The sequence below is a fragment of the Ornithorhynchus anatinus genome, chromosome 9, assembly GCF_004115215.2.
Source record: "Ornithorhynchus anatinus isolate Pmale09 chromosome 9, mOrnAna1.pri.v4, whole genome shotgun sequence".
Taxonomy (NCBI): domain Eukaryota; kingdom Metazoa; phylum Chordata; class Mammalia; order Monotremata; family Ornithorhynchidae; genus Ornithorhynchus; species Ornithorhynchus anatinus.
Genome location: NC_041736.1, coordinates 1403457 through 1418624, shown reverse-complemented (window position 1 = coordinate 1418624; position 15168 = coordinate 1403457). Strand labels below are relative to the sequence as shown.

The window sequence follows — 15168 nt, the reverse complement described above, 5'->3', positions numbered from 1 at the left end:
GGCACAGAGAAGTGAAGTGACTTGCCCAGAGTCACACGCTGATAAGTGACGGAGCTGTGATAAGAACCCACGACCTCTGACTCCTTAACCCAGGCTCTTTCCACTAAGCCATGCTGCTTCTCCATTAACTATTTACCCTTTTATGAAGCACTTCGAGAGTGCAGAGCACTGTACTAAGCACTTGGGAGAATATAACGTAATAGAGTTCATAGACACATTCCCTATTCAAAACAAGCTTGCAGTCTAGAGGGAAACTTATTTCACTCCGCATCGAGGAATCAAACCACGGTCTTCCGCATGACTCACCGCTATACTATTGAGGAACGCAGGCTCCGCCTTGTCCCCGTCTCGCCTGCTTGGAGAAGCCACAGGGTGAATGTAGTGATGGTGTTTCTTAAATTCTGATTGGACACCAAACACTAGAGTAGCTCCGGGATAATCAGATCATCAGACACAGTCTCTGATGTCTTATCTCCGTTTGATGAAGGAGGAAACTGAGGCCCAGACCAGCTAAGGAGCTTGCTCAAGGCCACACAGCAGGTCGGGGAGGAGCTGGGAAGGGAGGTGTTTCTGGCTCCCGGGCTGTGTTGGCAGCTGCTTTACTCATTCGATGTCACATCATCATGAGTTGATTGTCATCGGTATTACCGTTACCGATATATTGGAAGCGACCTTGGTGCTGTTCCTCAGAGATAGAGCGTTAGGTCTGTCTAGCCACCTTTGAGGCAACAGCCCCTGAGGAATAGCCTGTGACCCGCTTGTCGCCCCTCACAGGTCCGACGCCATTTACTCCGCTCTCTACGATGGGACAGGGGTGTTGGAGATCATCCGTGGGCACGAGTACCTTTCCCATCCCTTTGCCGTGTCCGTGTTTGGGAGTGAGGTCTACTGGACGGACTGGAGGACCAACACCCTGTCCAAAGCCAACAAGTGGACGGGGCAGAACGTCAGTGTGATCCAGAAGACCAGCGCCCAGCCCTTTGACCTCCAGATCTACCACCCGAGCCGCCAGCCCCCCGGTGAGTAGCTTCCAGGCCTCCGTCTGCAGGCAGCCCCGTGGGCTGGCTCGGCCTCCGGCCTGACCACCCAGGACACTGACTCCCGGTGGGGGTGTGAGGACCCTGGAAGGAAACTTGTGCCCTCCTGTACACCTACCACCAAGTCCACGGATGGACCGTCCAGCACCCCTGACCCTCCCATCTCCGTTCCTGACTCACTCCCCAGTGACCCCAGAACTGACTACCCAACACCCATGCCGCAGAGTCCTCAATCTCTGACTCTCCTCCAGTGATGCTGCATGGACTCTCCAACACCCCTGACTCTCCCTTCTCCATTTCCAACTCTCTCCTAGTGAACAAGCATGGATCATTCAGTACCCCAACTCTACCCTCTCCATCCCTGATTCTCCTCCAGTGACCCAGCATGGACCATCCAACAACCCTGACTCTTCCGTCTCCATCCCTGACCCCCTCAGCGACCCAGCACAGACCATCTAGCACCCCTGACTCTCTCCTTTCCATCCCTGACTCCCACAGTGACCCGGCATGGACATTCATCCTTGGGTCACTGCTTAGAACAGTGCTTGGCACATAGTAAGCCCTTAACAAGTACCATAATTATTATGATTATCTGCCCAAACCCCTTTAGACCTGCTGGTGTTTCCAGTTGCACAGCTCCCTGAGGGAATGGATCCCCTGTGCCCACCCCTAGCTGGGGAAAGGTCTGTGCCCTGGGCCTCAGAGCGGGAGAGTAGGGGTGAGCATAAACTCACTCTTAGACCTACAAGTCACTGGCTCAGGAGCAAGTGGAAAACGAGTCTTGGTTTAAATCGCAAAAACAAGCTTGAGTGTTACCTTATTACGCTGAGCCAGTCAGGCTGCAGGCAATTTCTCATTTGTCGGCGTTACCTGAACAGAAGCATGAATCATGGATGATTGTAACCTTTAAGGAAAAGATGGTTTTCTGTGTTTCCACCCCAGAGTTGGAAAGTGGCTCCCTACAGGGTGAAAAAGGCTGTGGGTGACAACTAATCTCTGAAAACGTATATCATGGTAGTCTTTAATCAATGGTATTTACTGACAGCATAATATGTACACTGTGCTATACTAAACGCTTGGGTAAATACATCAGAATAGATCTGGTCGACAGAATCCCTGCCCTCAAAGAGTTTACCATCTAGTTGATTGTGTACAGATTATGGATTACAGTCTAGTGGCTTGGGTTTTGTTAAGCACAGGCTCGTTGTGAAGCTCTGTACTGGGCGTTTGGGTGAGAATAGCAACGGTAAGCCGTACATTCCCTGCCCACGAGGAGCTTCCGCTCAAGTCTCTCTCCTGCATCTAGGTCTTGTTATTTGGTAGTTGAAGTGCTGACTGTGATTGATACTGCAAACGATGTGGTCATTAGACGTGCAACAAGAATTGCATTGTCTGCTTCAGTGAAGGGAAATTCTTACACCTCAAACGAGCTTGTTTTCCCCAAGGACACAATGACGATGGAGCCCATGACAAAGGCGCCCAGCGAACACGCAAGAACAATAATGCAAAAGCTATTATCCTGTGAATAATTATCTGGAGGTGGTGAATAAATGGATATGTTAAAATATTCATTATATACAGTGCTGTAACTAGGAAAGTATCTTTCCATAAATTATAGAGCTAAAGGTTAAAAATACTCCAGCTCTCTGCTCCCCTTGGGAGTCGATTCATGGGCTTCCACCATCCGGATGTTGACAAGCGAGTCACTGACGTGCCCACGTGCCTGGTCCGATTCCTGGACAGCTGTCGTTCAGGAAGGCTGGTGATGGCCTTTCAAACATCCCTCCTTCCTGAGGGGTGGAAGGCTTTGGCGGGGATGGGGAGTCATGTTGAGAGGTGAACTGGGTAAGCGTGTGCATAGACATGGGAAGACATGCGGGCAGGCGTGTTTTGAAGGTATGTTGGGCAGATGCATGGGCAGGTATATTGGCCAAACATGTTGGTATTAAGCCAGTACTGGACAAACCAAGAATTGGTATTTGAGCATTGATCCCACCGATCCCTCCTGCGCTGCAGAGAGAGGAGAAACCTCCAATCCCCACATTCCCTAGCCCCCAATAATAATAACTCACCTTCTCCAAGAGACCTTCCCAGACTGAGCTCCCTTCTCCCTCTACTCCCTCTACCACCCCCCCTTCACCTCTCCGCAGCTAAACCCTCTTTTCCCCCTTTCCCTCTGCTCCTCCACCTCTCCCTTCCCCTCCCCACAGCACTGTACTCGTCCACTCAACTGTATATATTTCTATTACCCTATTTATTTTGTTAATGAATTGTACATCGCCTTGATTCTATTTAGTTGCCATTGTTTTTACGAGATGTTCTTCCCCTCGACTCTATTTATTGCCATTGTTCTTGTCTGACCGTCTCCCCCGATTAGACCGTAAGCCCGTCAAACGGCAGGGACTGTCTCTATCTGTTGCTGACCTGTTCATCCCAAGCGCTTAGTACAGTGCTCTGCACATAGTAAGCGCTCAATAAATACTATTGAATGAATGAATGAATGAATAATAATAATTGAGGTATTAATCACTTACCATGTGCCAAGCACTGTACTAAGCCCTGGGGTAGAAACAAGTTAATCCCTCTCCCACATGGGGCTCACAGTCCTAACCCCAATTTTTCTGATGAGGAAACTGAGGCACAGAGAAGTTAGGTGACTTGCCCAAGGTCATACAGCAGGCAAATGATGGAGCTGAGATGAGAACTCAGGTCCTTCTGACTCCCAGGACCAAACTCTATCCTCTAGGCCCCATTGCATGCTGAAGTCAGAGAAGCTGGAAGGCCAGGCCAGTGCCCAGGTGACGACCATCAAGTAAAACAGGGTCCTGCCACCACCATCACCTTCATAGCACACTCAGGGCCCCTCATAAGGCGCTGGGGGAGCAAGCACTAAATGCAGGAGACCCCCGCCCCCTCGCCCCTCAAGGAGCTGCAGTCCAGAGGCAGGGAAAATGGCAGACCAGATTTGACCTCCATACATGTGGAGCAGTAGGGCCATTCCTGCCATGCCGCGACCAACCAAAGTGAGTCGAAGCCGAAGAGGGATGGAACCAAAGTGGGGGTGACCGGAACAAAGGGCCGACTCCTCCCTCAGGGGCAAAGGGCAGCTTGAGGGGATGCGACCCGTGGCTGGAGAACAATCATGGAAGGTCTCCTAGAGGAGGTGGCTTTCAAGGAGGTTTTGAAGTGGGGAGAGGACTGGGAACTGTCCAGCTCCCTTCTTCTCCTTCCCCCTCTCCCTGTGGTGAGTTCCAAGGTTTGGGGCCAACACTTCCCCAGCTTCCCTGCCCAAGTAACCACCCAGTCTGTTGGGAAGGAGAGATGTGGGGAATCCTGGAGATGGAGACTGGCTGGCTTGGAGGACTGTGCCTCCTGAATTCAGTCCGTCGTCCTTGGAGGAATCACTTCTAGAAATGCTAGGAGATCTCACAGCTAGGGTTATCACAGAGCATCTGGAACCAGACTACCCCAGCTCTACCCTGCATAGGGAGCTGGGCTGGCCACCTAGTGTGTGCAAAGACTGCAATGGATGCCTCCCGCTACACTGTACTGGATGCCTACTGTGTGCAGAGAACCATGCAGGGTGCTGACTGGGGCAGAGCTCTGTACAGGACACATATTCGTTGTTGATCATTGTATTGGATGCCTATTGTGTATGAACCCAGTAGTGGCTACCTCCTGAAGTAGCGTGGCCTAGTGGAAAGAGCACGGGCCTGGGAGTCAGAGGACTTGGGTTCTAATCTCGTCTGGGCCAAATGCCTTCTGGGAGACCATGGGCAAGTTGCTTAACTTCTCTTTGTCTCACTTCTCCACAAAATGGTAATTCAATACCTGCTCTCCCTCCTACTTAGATTGGGAGCCTCAAGAGGGACATTATCATCTTGTTTCTGCCCCAGACTTTAGTATGGTGCTTTGTACTTAGTAAATGCTTAAAAATGCCACTAATATTATTATTATTATTATTACTGTGTGCAGAATCTAGTCCTGGTCAATCAGTGAGTCAGTTGTATTTATTGAGCACTTACTGTAGTAAGCACTTGGGAGAGTACAATACAACAATAAACAAACCCGTTCCTTGTCCACAATGAGCTTACAGTCTAGAGGACAAGCTTAAGTCTAGAGGAGAACTTGGAGAGCAACTAAAGCAGTGGCCTTGAAGATGATCTTGCCATCCACCCTCCTATAAATGCATGTCCAAAGAATCGACACTTTGCATTGAAATTCTCTACTCTGATATAAATACTCTATTTCCTGAATCATGGATGCAGTGACAATTTGTCTCACTTAGGGTGGTATTTGCAGCTCCGGAGTGATAAAATGAAGAGTAGTTGTTAAAGTATACTTATTAAAGGGCTACATCATTAAAGAAAATACACATGCTTGTAGCGTGTCGGCGTATAAGGTGCATTTCAGGACACGTTGGGGATAACCTTGTAAGTGATATCATACGGAAGAATGAACTTGAAACTTCATTTTAGATTAGAGGAATTATGGGTGTGAGCCCTATATCCAACTGGAAATTATCTTGTATCTACCCCAGCACTTAATACAGTGCTTGGCACATAGTAAGCCCTTAACAAATCCCACAGTTATTAATTTTAGGTGGTCTCCAAAGAATTAGTAGCCGAAATTCAGTTCACCGGGGGCCTATGGGATGTGATAAGCTACCTGAGTTCTTGGGGAAGTGCGATAGAAATAATAATGTTGGCATTTGTTAAGGGCTTACTATGTGCCGAGCACTGTTCTAAGCGCTGGGGTAGATACAGGGTAATCAGACCGTCCCACGAGAGGCTCACAGTCTTAATCCCCATTTTACAGATGAGGTAACTGAGGCACCAAGAAGTTAAGTGACTTGCCCACAGTCACACTGCTGACAAGTGGCAGAGCCGGCATTCGAACCCATGACCTCTGACTCCCACACCCGGCTCTTTCCACTGAGACACGCTGCTTCTCTAAGATACGTCTCTGTCCGCAAGGAGCTTTCACTCCAATGGAGAGTGACTAGATGCTAAATGGCTACCATCATTACGATTCATCATCATGAAATGATATTCACTGAGCGTCTAGTCAGCTTCCGTTGGAATGTAAGCTCTGTTTGGGCAGAGCCATATCCAAGGGTAGAGCCACAGTAATTGGGTTGGTTACAATCCCTGGCTCAAACAGGGCTGGGTGTCTGAGAGGGTTGAAGTCTAGCGCTTGTAAAAGCTTCCTTTATGTTGGACTGCCATTTTTTAGTAGTATTTGTTAAGTGCTTACTATGTGCCAGGAACTGTTTTAAGCTCTGGGGTAGATACGGGCTAAGCAGGTTGGACAGAGTCCACATCCCACATGGTTTCCCAGTTTAATCCCCATTTTAGGGGTGAGATAAATGATGCCCAGAAAAGTTAAGTGACTTGTCTAAGGTCCACATGGGAGACAACTGAGGGAACTGGGATTAGAACCCAGGTCCTCTGATTCCCAGCCTGTGCTCTATCTACTAGGCTTCAATGCTCCCCACATTAGTGTCATTAATAATAATTATGGTACTTGTTAAGCGCTTCCTATGTGCCAAGCACTGTTCTGAGCACTGGGGTAGATATAAGATTATCAGGTTGGACGCATCCCCTGTCCCACGTGGGGCACATACTCTTAATTCCCATTTTACAGATTAGGGAACTGAGTCCCAGAGAAGTGAAGTGACTTGTCCAAAGTCACAAAGCAGACAAGTGGCGGAGGCAAAATTGGAACTCATGATCTTCTGACTCCCAGGCCTGGGTTCTATCCACTAAGCCATTATTAGTTCCTTAGTTGAGTTCCATTAGTGTTCCTGGCACAGAGTGCCGTGAGAAAATGGTCCCCACCTGGTTTACAGAGGATATCCATAAACTTGGACTTCATCCCTGGACTGATGAAAGCTAGCTGGTGGCTTCCTTCCCACCATTTTGAGTTTAGTATCTTAGTCTAGACATGTGGGGCAGGAAACTCAGACTGGAAGATGCTTCAGGGCAGACGCACACTGTCTTCTATTTTCTTTGTATCATCTCAAGTATGCAGTGCTCTTCTCATAATAAGTACTCTGCATACCAGAGGAATTAAGTACAGACCATTTCTTTGCTCACTTCTGGATAGAAACCCATTGATTTTATGACCTTGGTTTCTTTTCCAAAGCCATGAATCTCTGAAAGGTTAGTTCCGTACCGTCCATTGAAAGGATACAGTTCGCACTGGGGGGCGAGGATCCTGTCGTGAGATTCAGTGCTGGGTTATTAGAGGAAAGAGAAGGGTGTCAGATGGGCCATGCTGCCATCATCATCATCATGCTGGGTAACTGTCGGAGGAGAGTCAGGGATGGAGAGAGGAGAGTCATGGGTGTTGGGTGGTCCATGGTGGATCACTAAGTGGGTGTCAGGGATGGAGAGGGGAAAGTCATGGGTGCTTGATGGTCCATGGTGGGTCACTAAGGGAATGTCAAAGATGGAGAAGAGAGTCAGGGGTGTTGGATAGTCCATGCTGGGTCGCCGGGGGAGAGTCAAGAGAAGAAAGGGAAGTGTCAGGGTTGGTTACGGCCCATCTCTAACCATGAGGCACTGGAATGGCCACCAGCCCATCGCTTCTCACAGTACCTCGGGGCCATTGTTGAAGATGGAGACCTGGGCTGGGGTGGACTGCTGAAGTTACTTAAGGTGGCATTTCTAGATTTTTTTATATAAATAACCGCCAGTAACCCTGATTTCTGCTCTAATTCCAACATCAAAGACATTAACCTCAAAAGGCTAGTTTAATTAGGATTTCCAGAAGGAATTCTATTGTTGTAGAACACCGCTTGCTCTTAAGCTTAATTAACTGCTACCAAATGCTGTTGAAGGTGTGTGGGAGAGCCTTTAGCACGTGGGTTTTAGCATGTTCAATTCATTGAAAATGACTGTGCGGCCTAGTGGAAAGAGCACAGGGTTGGGAGTCAGAAGACCCAAGTTCTACCCCCAGTTCTGCCACTGGAATGCTGTGTGACCTTGAACAAGCCTTAGGCGGCTCATTTAATCTCTCTGGGCCTCAGTTTCCTCATCTCTAAAGTGGAGGAAATATTTTCTGCCTCTCTGTACCTCACAGGGTTGTCGTGAGTACGAAATAAAAGAACTGAAGTGAAAGCCCTTTGGAACAATAAAAGTGCTCTACACAAATCACGGTGTTATTCTTCTTGTAAGGCACTCGTGGAAACGGTTTAAATCTTGGCATCCGTAGAGAACAAAAAAGGGCTTGTTTCCTTGAAAACATAAATTATTCTGTGATTAATTCCAGTAGTTTATCCTGTCACCGGGGAGAAGTGTGTCTCCTTGTTTGTGTTGGTCACAGTGGCAAAGCACAGGCTGGATAAGGCTGGAGGGTGTCAGAGAGTTTGAAAGTCAGGTCCGTTTCAGAGCCGTGAAAGCTGGGGCAACCGGGCCTGCTGGGTTGGCTTTCCGTGTTTCATCTGCGATGGAAATTCATTTCTCCCGTCCTGATGCGGAACCCCGCGTCCGATGGTTATGTAATAGTCCGTCAATTGTGTGCCAATTAAAGAGCACACGGAGGGTAGCGTGCCTGCCCGTTCAAAGACTGAAAACAAAACCGTGGCCCACTCACTCCATCTCCAACCTATTAAAACAGGTCCGTGAACCGTAGATGATGGAAATGGATGATATTTATTCTAGGTGGAAAATAAAATGTGCCTTTTGTAGACTGACCCGGGTCTGTCACCTCTGACTAGCAGGCAGTGTGTGGGGCTCAGTGGGTAACTGCGTTTTGGGGTTACTGTCGTTATCATGGTTGTCTTCTTCCGCCTGGATCAGGCCTCACTTGGCCTAGCCCTTGGGGAGCCTGCTGGAGAAGAAAAAGATATTGTCCCTGCCCTCCGGGAATTTACCATCAGCAGTGGAGCCAGCAGATGTAAACGGATCCTACTTGTACCCGGTCGTGCATGCCTGGGATAGATAACAGCATGGGCATAGTGGATCGAGCACAGGCCTGGTAGTCAGAAGGTCATGGGTTCTTGTCTGGTGTGTGACCTCGGGCAAGTCATTTAACTTCTCTGCACCTCAGTTATCTCATCTATTAAATGGGGGTGGAGAATGTGAGCCCCAAGTGGGACAGGGACTGTTTCTAACCCTATTTGCTTGTATCCACCCCAGCGCTTAGTACACTGCTTGGCACATAGAAAGTGCTTAGCAAAAACCACAGTTATTCTTATTATAGTAGGACACCAAGAAAAAGAGGACCAGATCGAGTGCTGGGGTGGCTGACTGATGAGGTGCTTAGACCACTTAATCACGGAACCCATCCGGAGGAGGTGGCTCTGTAGGAAGGCTTTATACTGGAGGAGGGAGAGGCTGGCTTGGGAAGCGGGGAGGAGTTGCAGAGCAGAGGCTGAGAAGAAAGGAGTGCGGGCCCACTGGGAGATTTGCTTGAGAGGAGCAAAGATTGTGTGTGAAGGGAGAGCAAGAAGGAAAGAGGAGGAAAGCTTAAGGAGACATGGCCTAGTGGATAGCAGGGGCCTGGAAATTCTGGCTGGCCTGGGTTCTAATCCTTGCTCTGCCACTTGTCTGGGTGACCTGGGGCAAGTCACTTCACTTCTCTGGGCCTCAGTTACCTCATCTGTAAAATGGGGATGAAAACTGTGAGTCCCATGTGGGACATGGACTGTGTCCAAACCTATCTCGTATTTACCCCAGCACTTAGTAAGGTTCCTGGCACAAGGAAAGCCCTAAAAACATACCATTAAAAAAAAAAAAAGAGAAAGAATTCTGAGCCACTGGTGTTAGTTTGGGGAGGATTCTAATTACCAGTTTATTGCAGAAATCAGAAGACGAGTTCTCACCCTTCCTCTGCAGCCAACACAGGACCCTCAGAATGGGCCTTGTGCCTGCAGAGAAGCGTAGTTTGCATATGGGGTGGGGCGGGGGTCTATGTGATGGGGGTCTCACATCCGGGCCATCTTCCATGAATGCCGCTGCTGCCTGTCCATACCTCACCCCCGTCTAAAGTGTTGGGGCTGAGGTGGAGCTCCCAGGAGGAGCTCTGGAGACGGCAGGAGAGGTGGAGGCTGAGGCAAGGGTTCTGCAGACCCGCGCTAACTGGTGGAGTGGGAGAGAGGAGGGGAGGATCAGGGGGCCATCACATGCAGCCCCCTGCCTCTGAGCAAGATGCCAGGCAGACCGTTCAAGCCCTGTTGGTGATAGGATCAGAAGAAAGTACACAAAACTTGCTGACTTTAAAATGATAATGATGATGATAATGATAACTACGGCATTTGTGAAGTACTGATTGTATTAAACCGTACCGGACCTGATGATTACAAATGTCAATCCTGGGGCTCGTCCCACTCCATTCCAAGTCGGTGGTATTTTATTGAGCACTTGTTTTACTTAGCGGTTTAGTCTGCCAAGGCGGGACTCCAATCCACCTCCCTGCTGTGCCCTACCTGGCTTTTCTTGACTTCCCAATGCTCTCAACTCCCAGCGAAGGAAGCTTGTGCTTTCATCTTTCCCATACTTGATTTCATCCCAGCATCGATTTCCTCCAGGCCAACCTTCAGCCAAGGCGATGCTGAACTCAAAGGCAAATAGCATCTGCTTATCTCTCGTGGGCACGTGTGGCCTTTGATCTGAAGGCAGGGAGACAGGGTAGGGGTGGGGACACCGAGGCCGGCGATTGCATGGCTGTGGACCCATCCAATCCCATTGAGGTCTGTCCAGTTGAGCTGTGTCGGTCACTTGGGTCACGTCAATCCCTCAGATCTGTACCACCCGATTTTCTGGGAGTGTCTGGCAGTGCTGATTTAGCACAAGAGCTCTCCTTTGAGCTGGCAGCCGGTTCCTGGTAGAAATGCCTGACGTTTGCAAACTTCCAGAAGTTTGAAAGGTGGAACCCATTACCCTTATGCTAATTACAAGAAAAAGTTTATCTTGACGTTCCCGGATTTCATTCTCAGGATATGAAAGAATCAACTTCCATCTTGTGCTGGGTTCTGAGGGGAACGCAGTTGTTCAGGGAGGCTCAGGATCTGGCTTTTTGACTGGAAATCAGAGGATGCTAATTAAAGGCAGTCGATCTGCCCGAGCTCTGAAATGAGCTTTTGTGCTGATTGTTTCGCCCCCTAGAACGCACCTCGGTCTTGGGAGAGTGCATAATTAGCATCCGGTTCCCTTAGAAAATTTGAGTTATCATCATTCTTTTAATTTCCCTAGTCTTCATTTATTACGTGCCATAGGGAAAGAATGTACTTCTCCCGCTTACTAATGATATTTGTCCCCTTATTTCCTAAGGTCCTGGGACCTTTCCCCAGGGAAGTTTCCTTGGCTTCCTCTTGGAATTGGTTCTCACTTGGTGGTCCCTTTTGGCCTTCTGCCCCCCAGGTCCTGTTGCTTCACTCTGAGGAGCAGTAGAAGAGCATGTCCCAAAAGCAGTCAGTCGACAGGCATGTGTGAAGGGCTCAAGGCCCCGGAGTGGGGCCGGGGTGTTACGGACCATGAAAGAGTAGAGACCCGGAAACCGAGAGCCCTGGGTTCTGATCCCAGCACCACCACCTCCCTGCCGGGTGGCCTTGGAGCAAGTCACTTGGGTTCTTTGGACCTTAGCTTCCTCAGCTGTAAAATGGGAGTTCAATACCCATCTCTCTCCCTTTGTGGAACAGATATATCTAATCTAATTGAATGATATCTACCACAACGCTTAGCACAGTGCTTGGAACATAGTGGGAGTTAGGAACTACAACAAATATCATTATTATTGTTGTTATTATAGGGAAGCAGCGTGGCTCAGTGGAAAGAGCCTGGGCTTCGGAGTCAGAGGTCATGGGTTCGACTCCCTGCTCTGCCACTTGTCAGCTGTGTGACTGTGGGCGAGTCACTTAACTTCTCTGTGCCTCAGTTACCTCATCAGTAAAATGGGGATTAACTGTGAGCCTCATGTTGGACAACCTGATTACCCTGTATCTACCCCAGCGCTTAGAACAGTGCTCTGCATGACCAGCCACTGGTGGAGCCTTCCGCTGAGTGATCCTTGCTCCTCCTACTGTTTTGCTTGTTTTATTGAGTAATATAATAATAATGTTGGTATTTGTTAAGTGCTTACTATGTGCCGAGCACTGTTCTAAGCGCTGGGGTAGACATAGGGGAATCAGGTGGTCCCACGTGGGGCTTACAGTCTTAATCCCCATTTTACAGATGAGGGAACTGAGGCACAGAGAAGTTAAGTGACTTGCCCACAGTCACACAGCCGACAAGTGGCAGAGCAGGGAGTCGAACCCATGACCTCTGACTCCGAAGCCCAGGCTCTTTCCACTGAGCCACGCTGCTTCCCTATAATAACAACAATAATAATGATATTTGTTGTAGTTCCTAACTCCCACTATGTTCCAAGCACTGTGCTAAGCGTTGTGGTAGATATCATTCAATTAGATTAGATATATCTGTTCCACAAAGGGAGAGAGATGGGTATTGAACTCCCATTTTACAGCTGAGGAAGCTAAGGTACAAAGACAAGTGTCAGAGCTGGGATTCGAACTCATGAGCCCTGACTCCAAAGCCCGTGCTCTTTCCACTGAGCCACGCTGCTTCTCTGAGTACTGAGTACTGAGTACTTACTATGTGCCAGGCACTGTTCTAAATGCTCGGGTTACAAGTAAATCAAGTTGAACACAGTCCCTGTCCCACATGGGGCTCACAGTCTTAATCCCCATTTTACATTTGAGGTAACTGAGGCACAGGAAAGTGCAGTGACTTGCCTAAGGTCACACAGCAGATAAGTGGAAGAGCAGGGATTAGAATCCAGGTCCTTCTGACTGGCAGTGCTCTGCCCACTAGGCCGGGCTGCTTCTAGGTTCTGTTAGCGTGTTTGGCCCCTACAGATCTCATGGCAGGGACTAAGCCCACAGGGACCCGCCACCCCCAACCCCAGGTCCCAAAACTGAGCCCCGGCACTTCCTCGGAGCTGAGCTAGGCCACCAGACGGCTCCCGTGGCTTCCAGCCTCCTTCCACTTTGCTCTTCCATTTTCTCCAGTTGATTCGCGGCAGTTTGTCCTATCACTTCCCCAGCAGCTAAATTAAGCTGTAAATAATGCTTTCCTAAATCGACTTTCCCGGGAGAAAGGGCCATTCGTGAGTCTTTTCGACTCCTTTGGTTTTCTCCCCAAGGAGGCAAGGTAGGTTTTATCTTTCATTAAAAAGGAAATGCTTGGAGACAAGACCAGCTTTCTGGATGGTGAGTTTCTTCTATCGTGGGAAGAGATCATTGGATATTAGGAGATGGCTTTATACTGAGGCCTTATCAAAGACAAATGGAGTACCACTTCTGAAAGGGATCCTGAACCTTGGGAAATGAGCTTGCAGTAATTGCTTTAATGGCATCTCTGACTGCAAGCCTCCCCAGTGGAGAACTCCGATCCCCATCTTGAAGGATGAATGTTTACGAGGGGTTGTTACAGGCCTGTCTTTAGGGAGACAAAGAGTCTTTGGAGGATGTTCTAGGCCAAGATGAGCATCTTTGAAAGGCAGTAGCTCCCCCCAGGGTCAAGGAGAAGCAGAGTGGTTTAGTGGATGGAGAAAGACCTGAGAGTCAAAAGAACTTGGGTTTTAATCCTGGCTCTGCCACATGTCTGCTGTGTGACCTGGGACAACTCATTTCACTTCTCTGTACCTGATTTACCTCATCTGTAACATGGGGATTCAGTCTGTGAGCCCCATGTGGGAAAGGGACTGTGTCCAACCTGATTAATTTGTATCTATTGTATCATGGTAGGGACCAAATCCCCAAGGACCACCCTTGGGCAAGTCGCTTCACTTCTCTGTGCCTCTGTGCCTGTAAAAGGGGATTAAGACCGTGAGCTCCATGTGAGACAGGGACCGCGTCCATCCCGATCTTGTATCCGCTCCAGCAGTGCCTGGCACATAGTAAGTGCTTAACAAATCCCATAATTATTATTATTAAAGAGGCCACCAGTCAATCGATTACTGGGTAGAGCACTGAACTAACAGAGGTAGAGTTAGTAAGAACTTAACAATTACTATTATTATTACTGTTATCATGAATCGGTGGTATTTATTAAAGTCGTACTGTGTGCCGACTGTGCATATTGGGAGAGTACAATATAATGGACGCAATCCCCCGCCCACAGTGAGAGCCCCATAGTGAATGCCACTGACCGATGGATAAACGGGATGGATACGTTGACTGAAGTTGCCTTTTCTATTTGTCGCTCTTCTCCGTTCCCATGCCGACGGGGGCCCGCAGCTCCCAACCCCTGTGCGGCGAATGGCGGCCGAGGCCCGTGTTCCCACCTGTGTCTCATCAATCACAACGGCAGCGCCGCCTGCACCTGCCCCCACCTGACGAAGCTGTCCCCGGACAAGAGGACGTGCTACGGTGAGTGTCCGGCCACACGTCCAGGGCTGGGGTCTGGCCCCAGCCCAGCCAGGGAGGCCCAGCCTCCGAAAACGGTTCCTGAGGCGGAGGGAGGGGGAGGCCTGCCTCTCGAGAGAGCGATGTTTCATCTACTTTCGGTGATCGACAGAGTCTTTAAATTCCACGAAAGGTGGCACTTGGCTATTTATTACCGTGTTTGTGTTCCTCCCTTTCCTCATGAATTCGGTGAGTTAGCGCAATTTATCTCTGCCAGACAGGGAGATTTATAAGTGCAAAGTCCATCATCAGAAAATGATGATGTAAGTAACCTGCATAAGAGAGGCATACTTCATAGCTTTAATCTCTTTGCGCTCTTCTTCCGAAGCCATTTTAGCCTCATATGGGGGAGGATTAGCAACTGGGTGAAAAAAAAATATGAAGCAGAACGTGTAACTATGCAGGATTAAAAAATGGGTATTTTCGGGTAGAGTCGTAAGAAAGACATCGCCCCAGCTCTCGGCTTGCCGAGCCTTGTGCTGGTCATATTTTGAGCCTTGAAAGAGGATCGGGGAGAGGTCTGGCCAGACTTGGAGTGGATTCGCCCAAGGGAAAGCACAGGAGGCAACACCAAACCAAGCACTGTGTCCAAGTCAGTCCCCTCTGAAGGGTCCGTGGTCCCAGACTCGCTGGGAAGAAAGCATGATAGCGGTGCCAATTGATCGAATTGGCACCACGGGAAGCAGCGTGGCTCAGTGGAAAGAGCCTGGGCTTCGGAGT

General features: G+C 49.1%; 1 protein-coding gene across 1 annotated transcript in view; it reads left to right on the top strand.

Moving 5' to 3' along the window:
- LRP1B (LDL receptor related protein 1B) overlaps positions 1 to 15168 on the top strand; it is a 389846-nt gene that overhangs the window by 172187 nt on the left and 202491 nt on the right. The window contains 2 exon segments of the mRNA XM_029072223.2: positions 775 to 1019; positions 14281 to 14412. Coding sequence (XP_028928056.2) covers positions 775 to 1019; positions 14281 to 14412 — 377 coding nt within the window.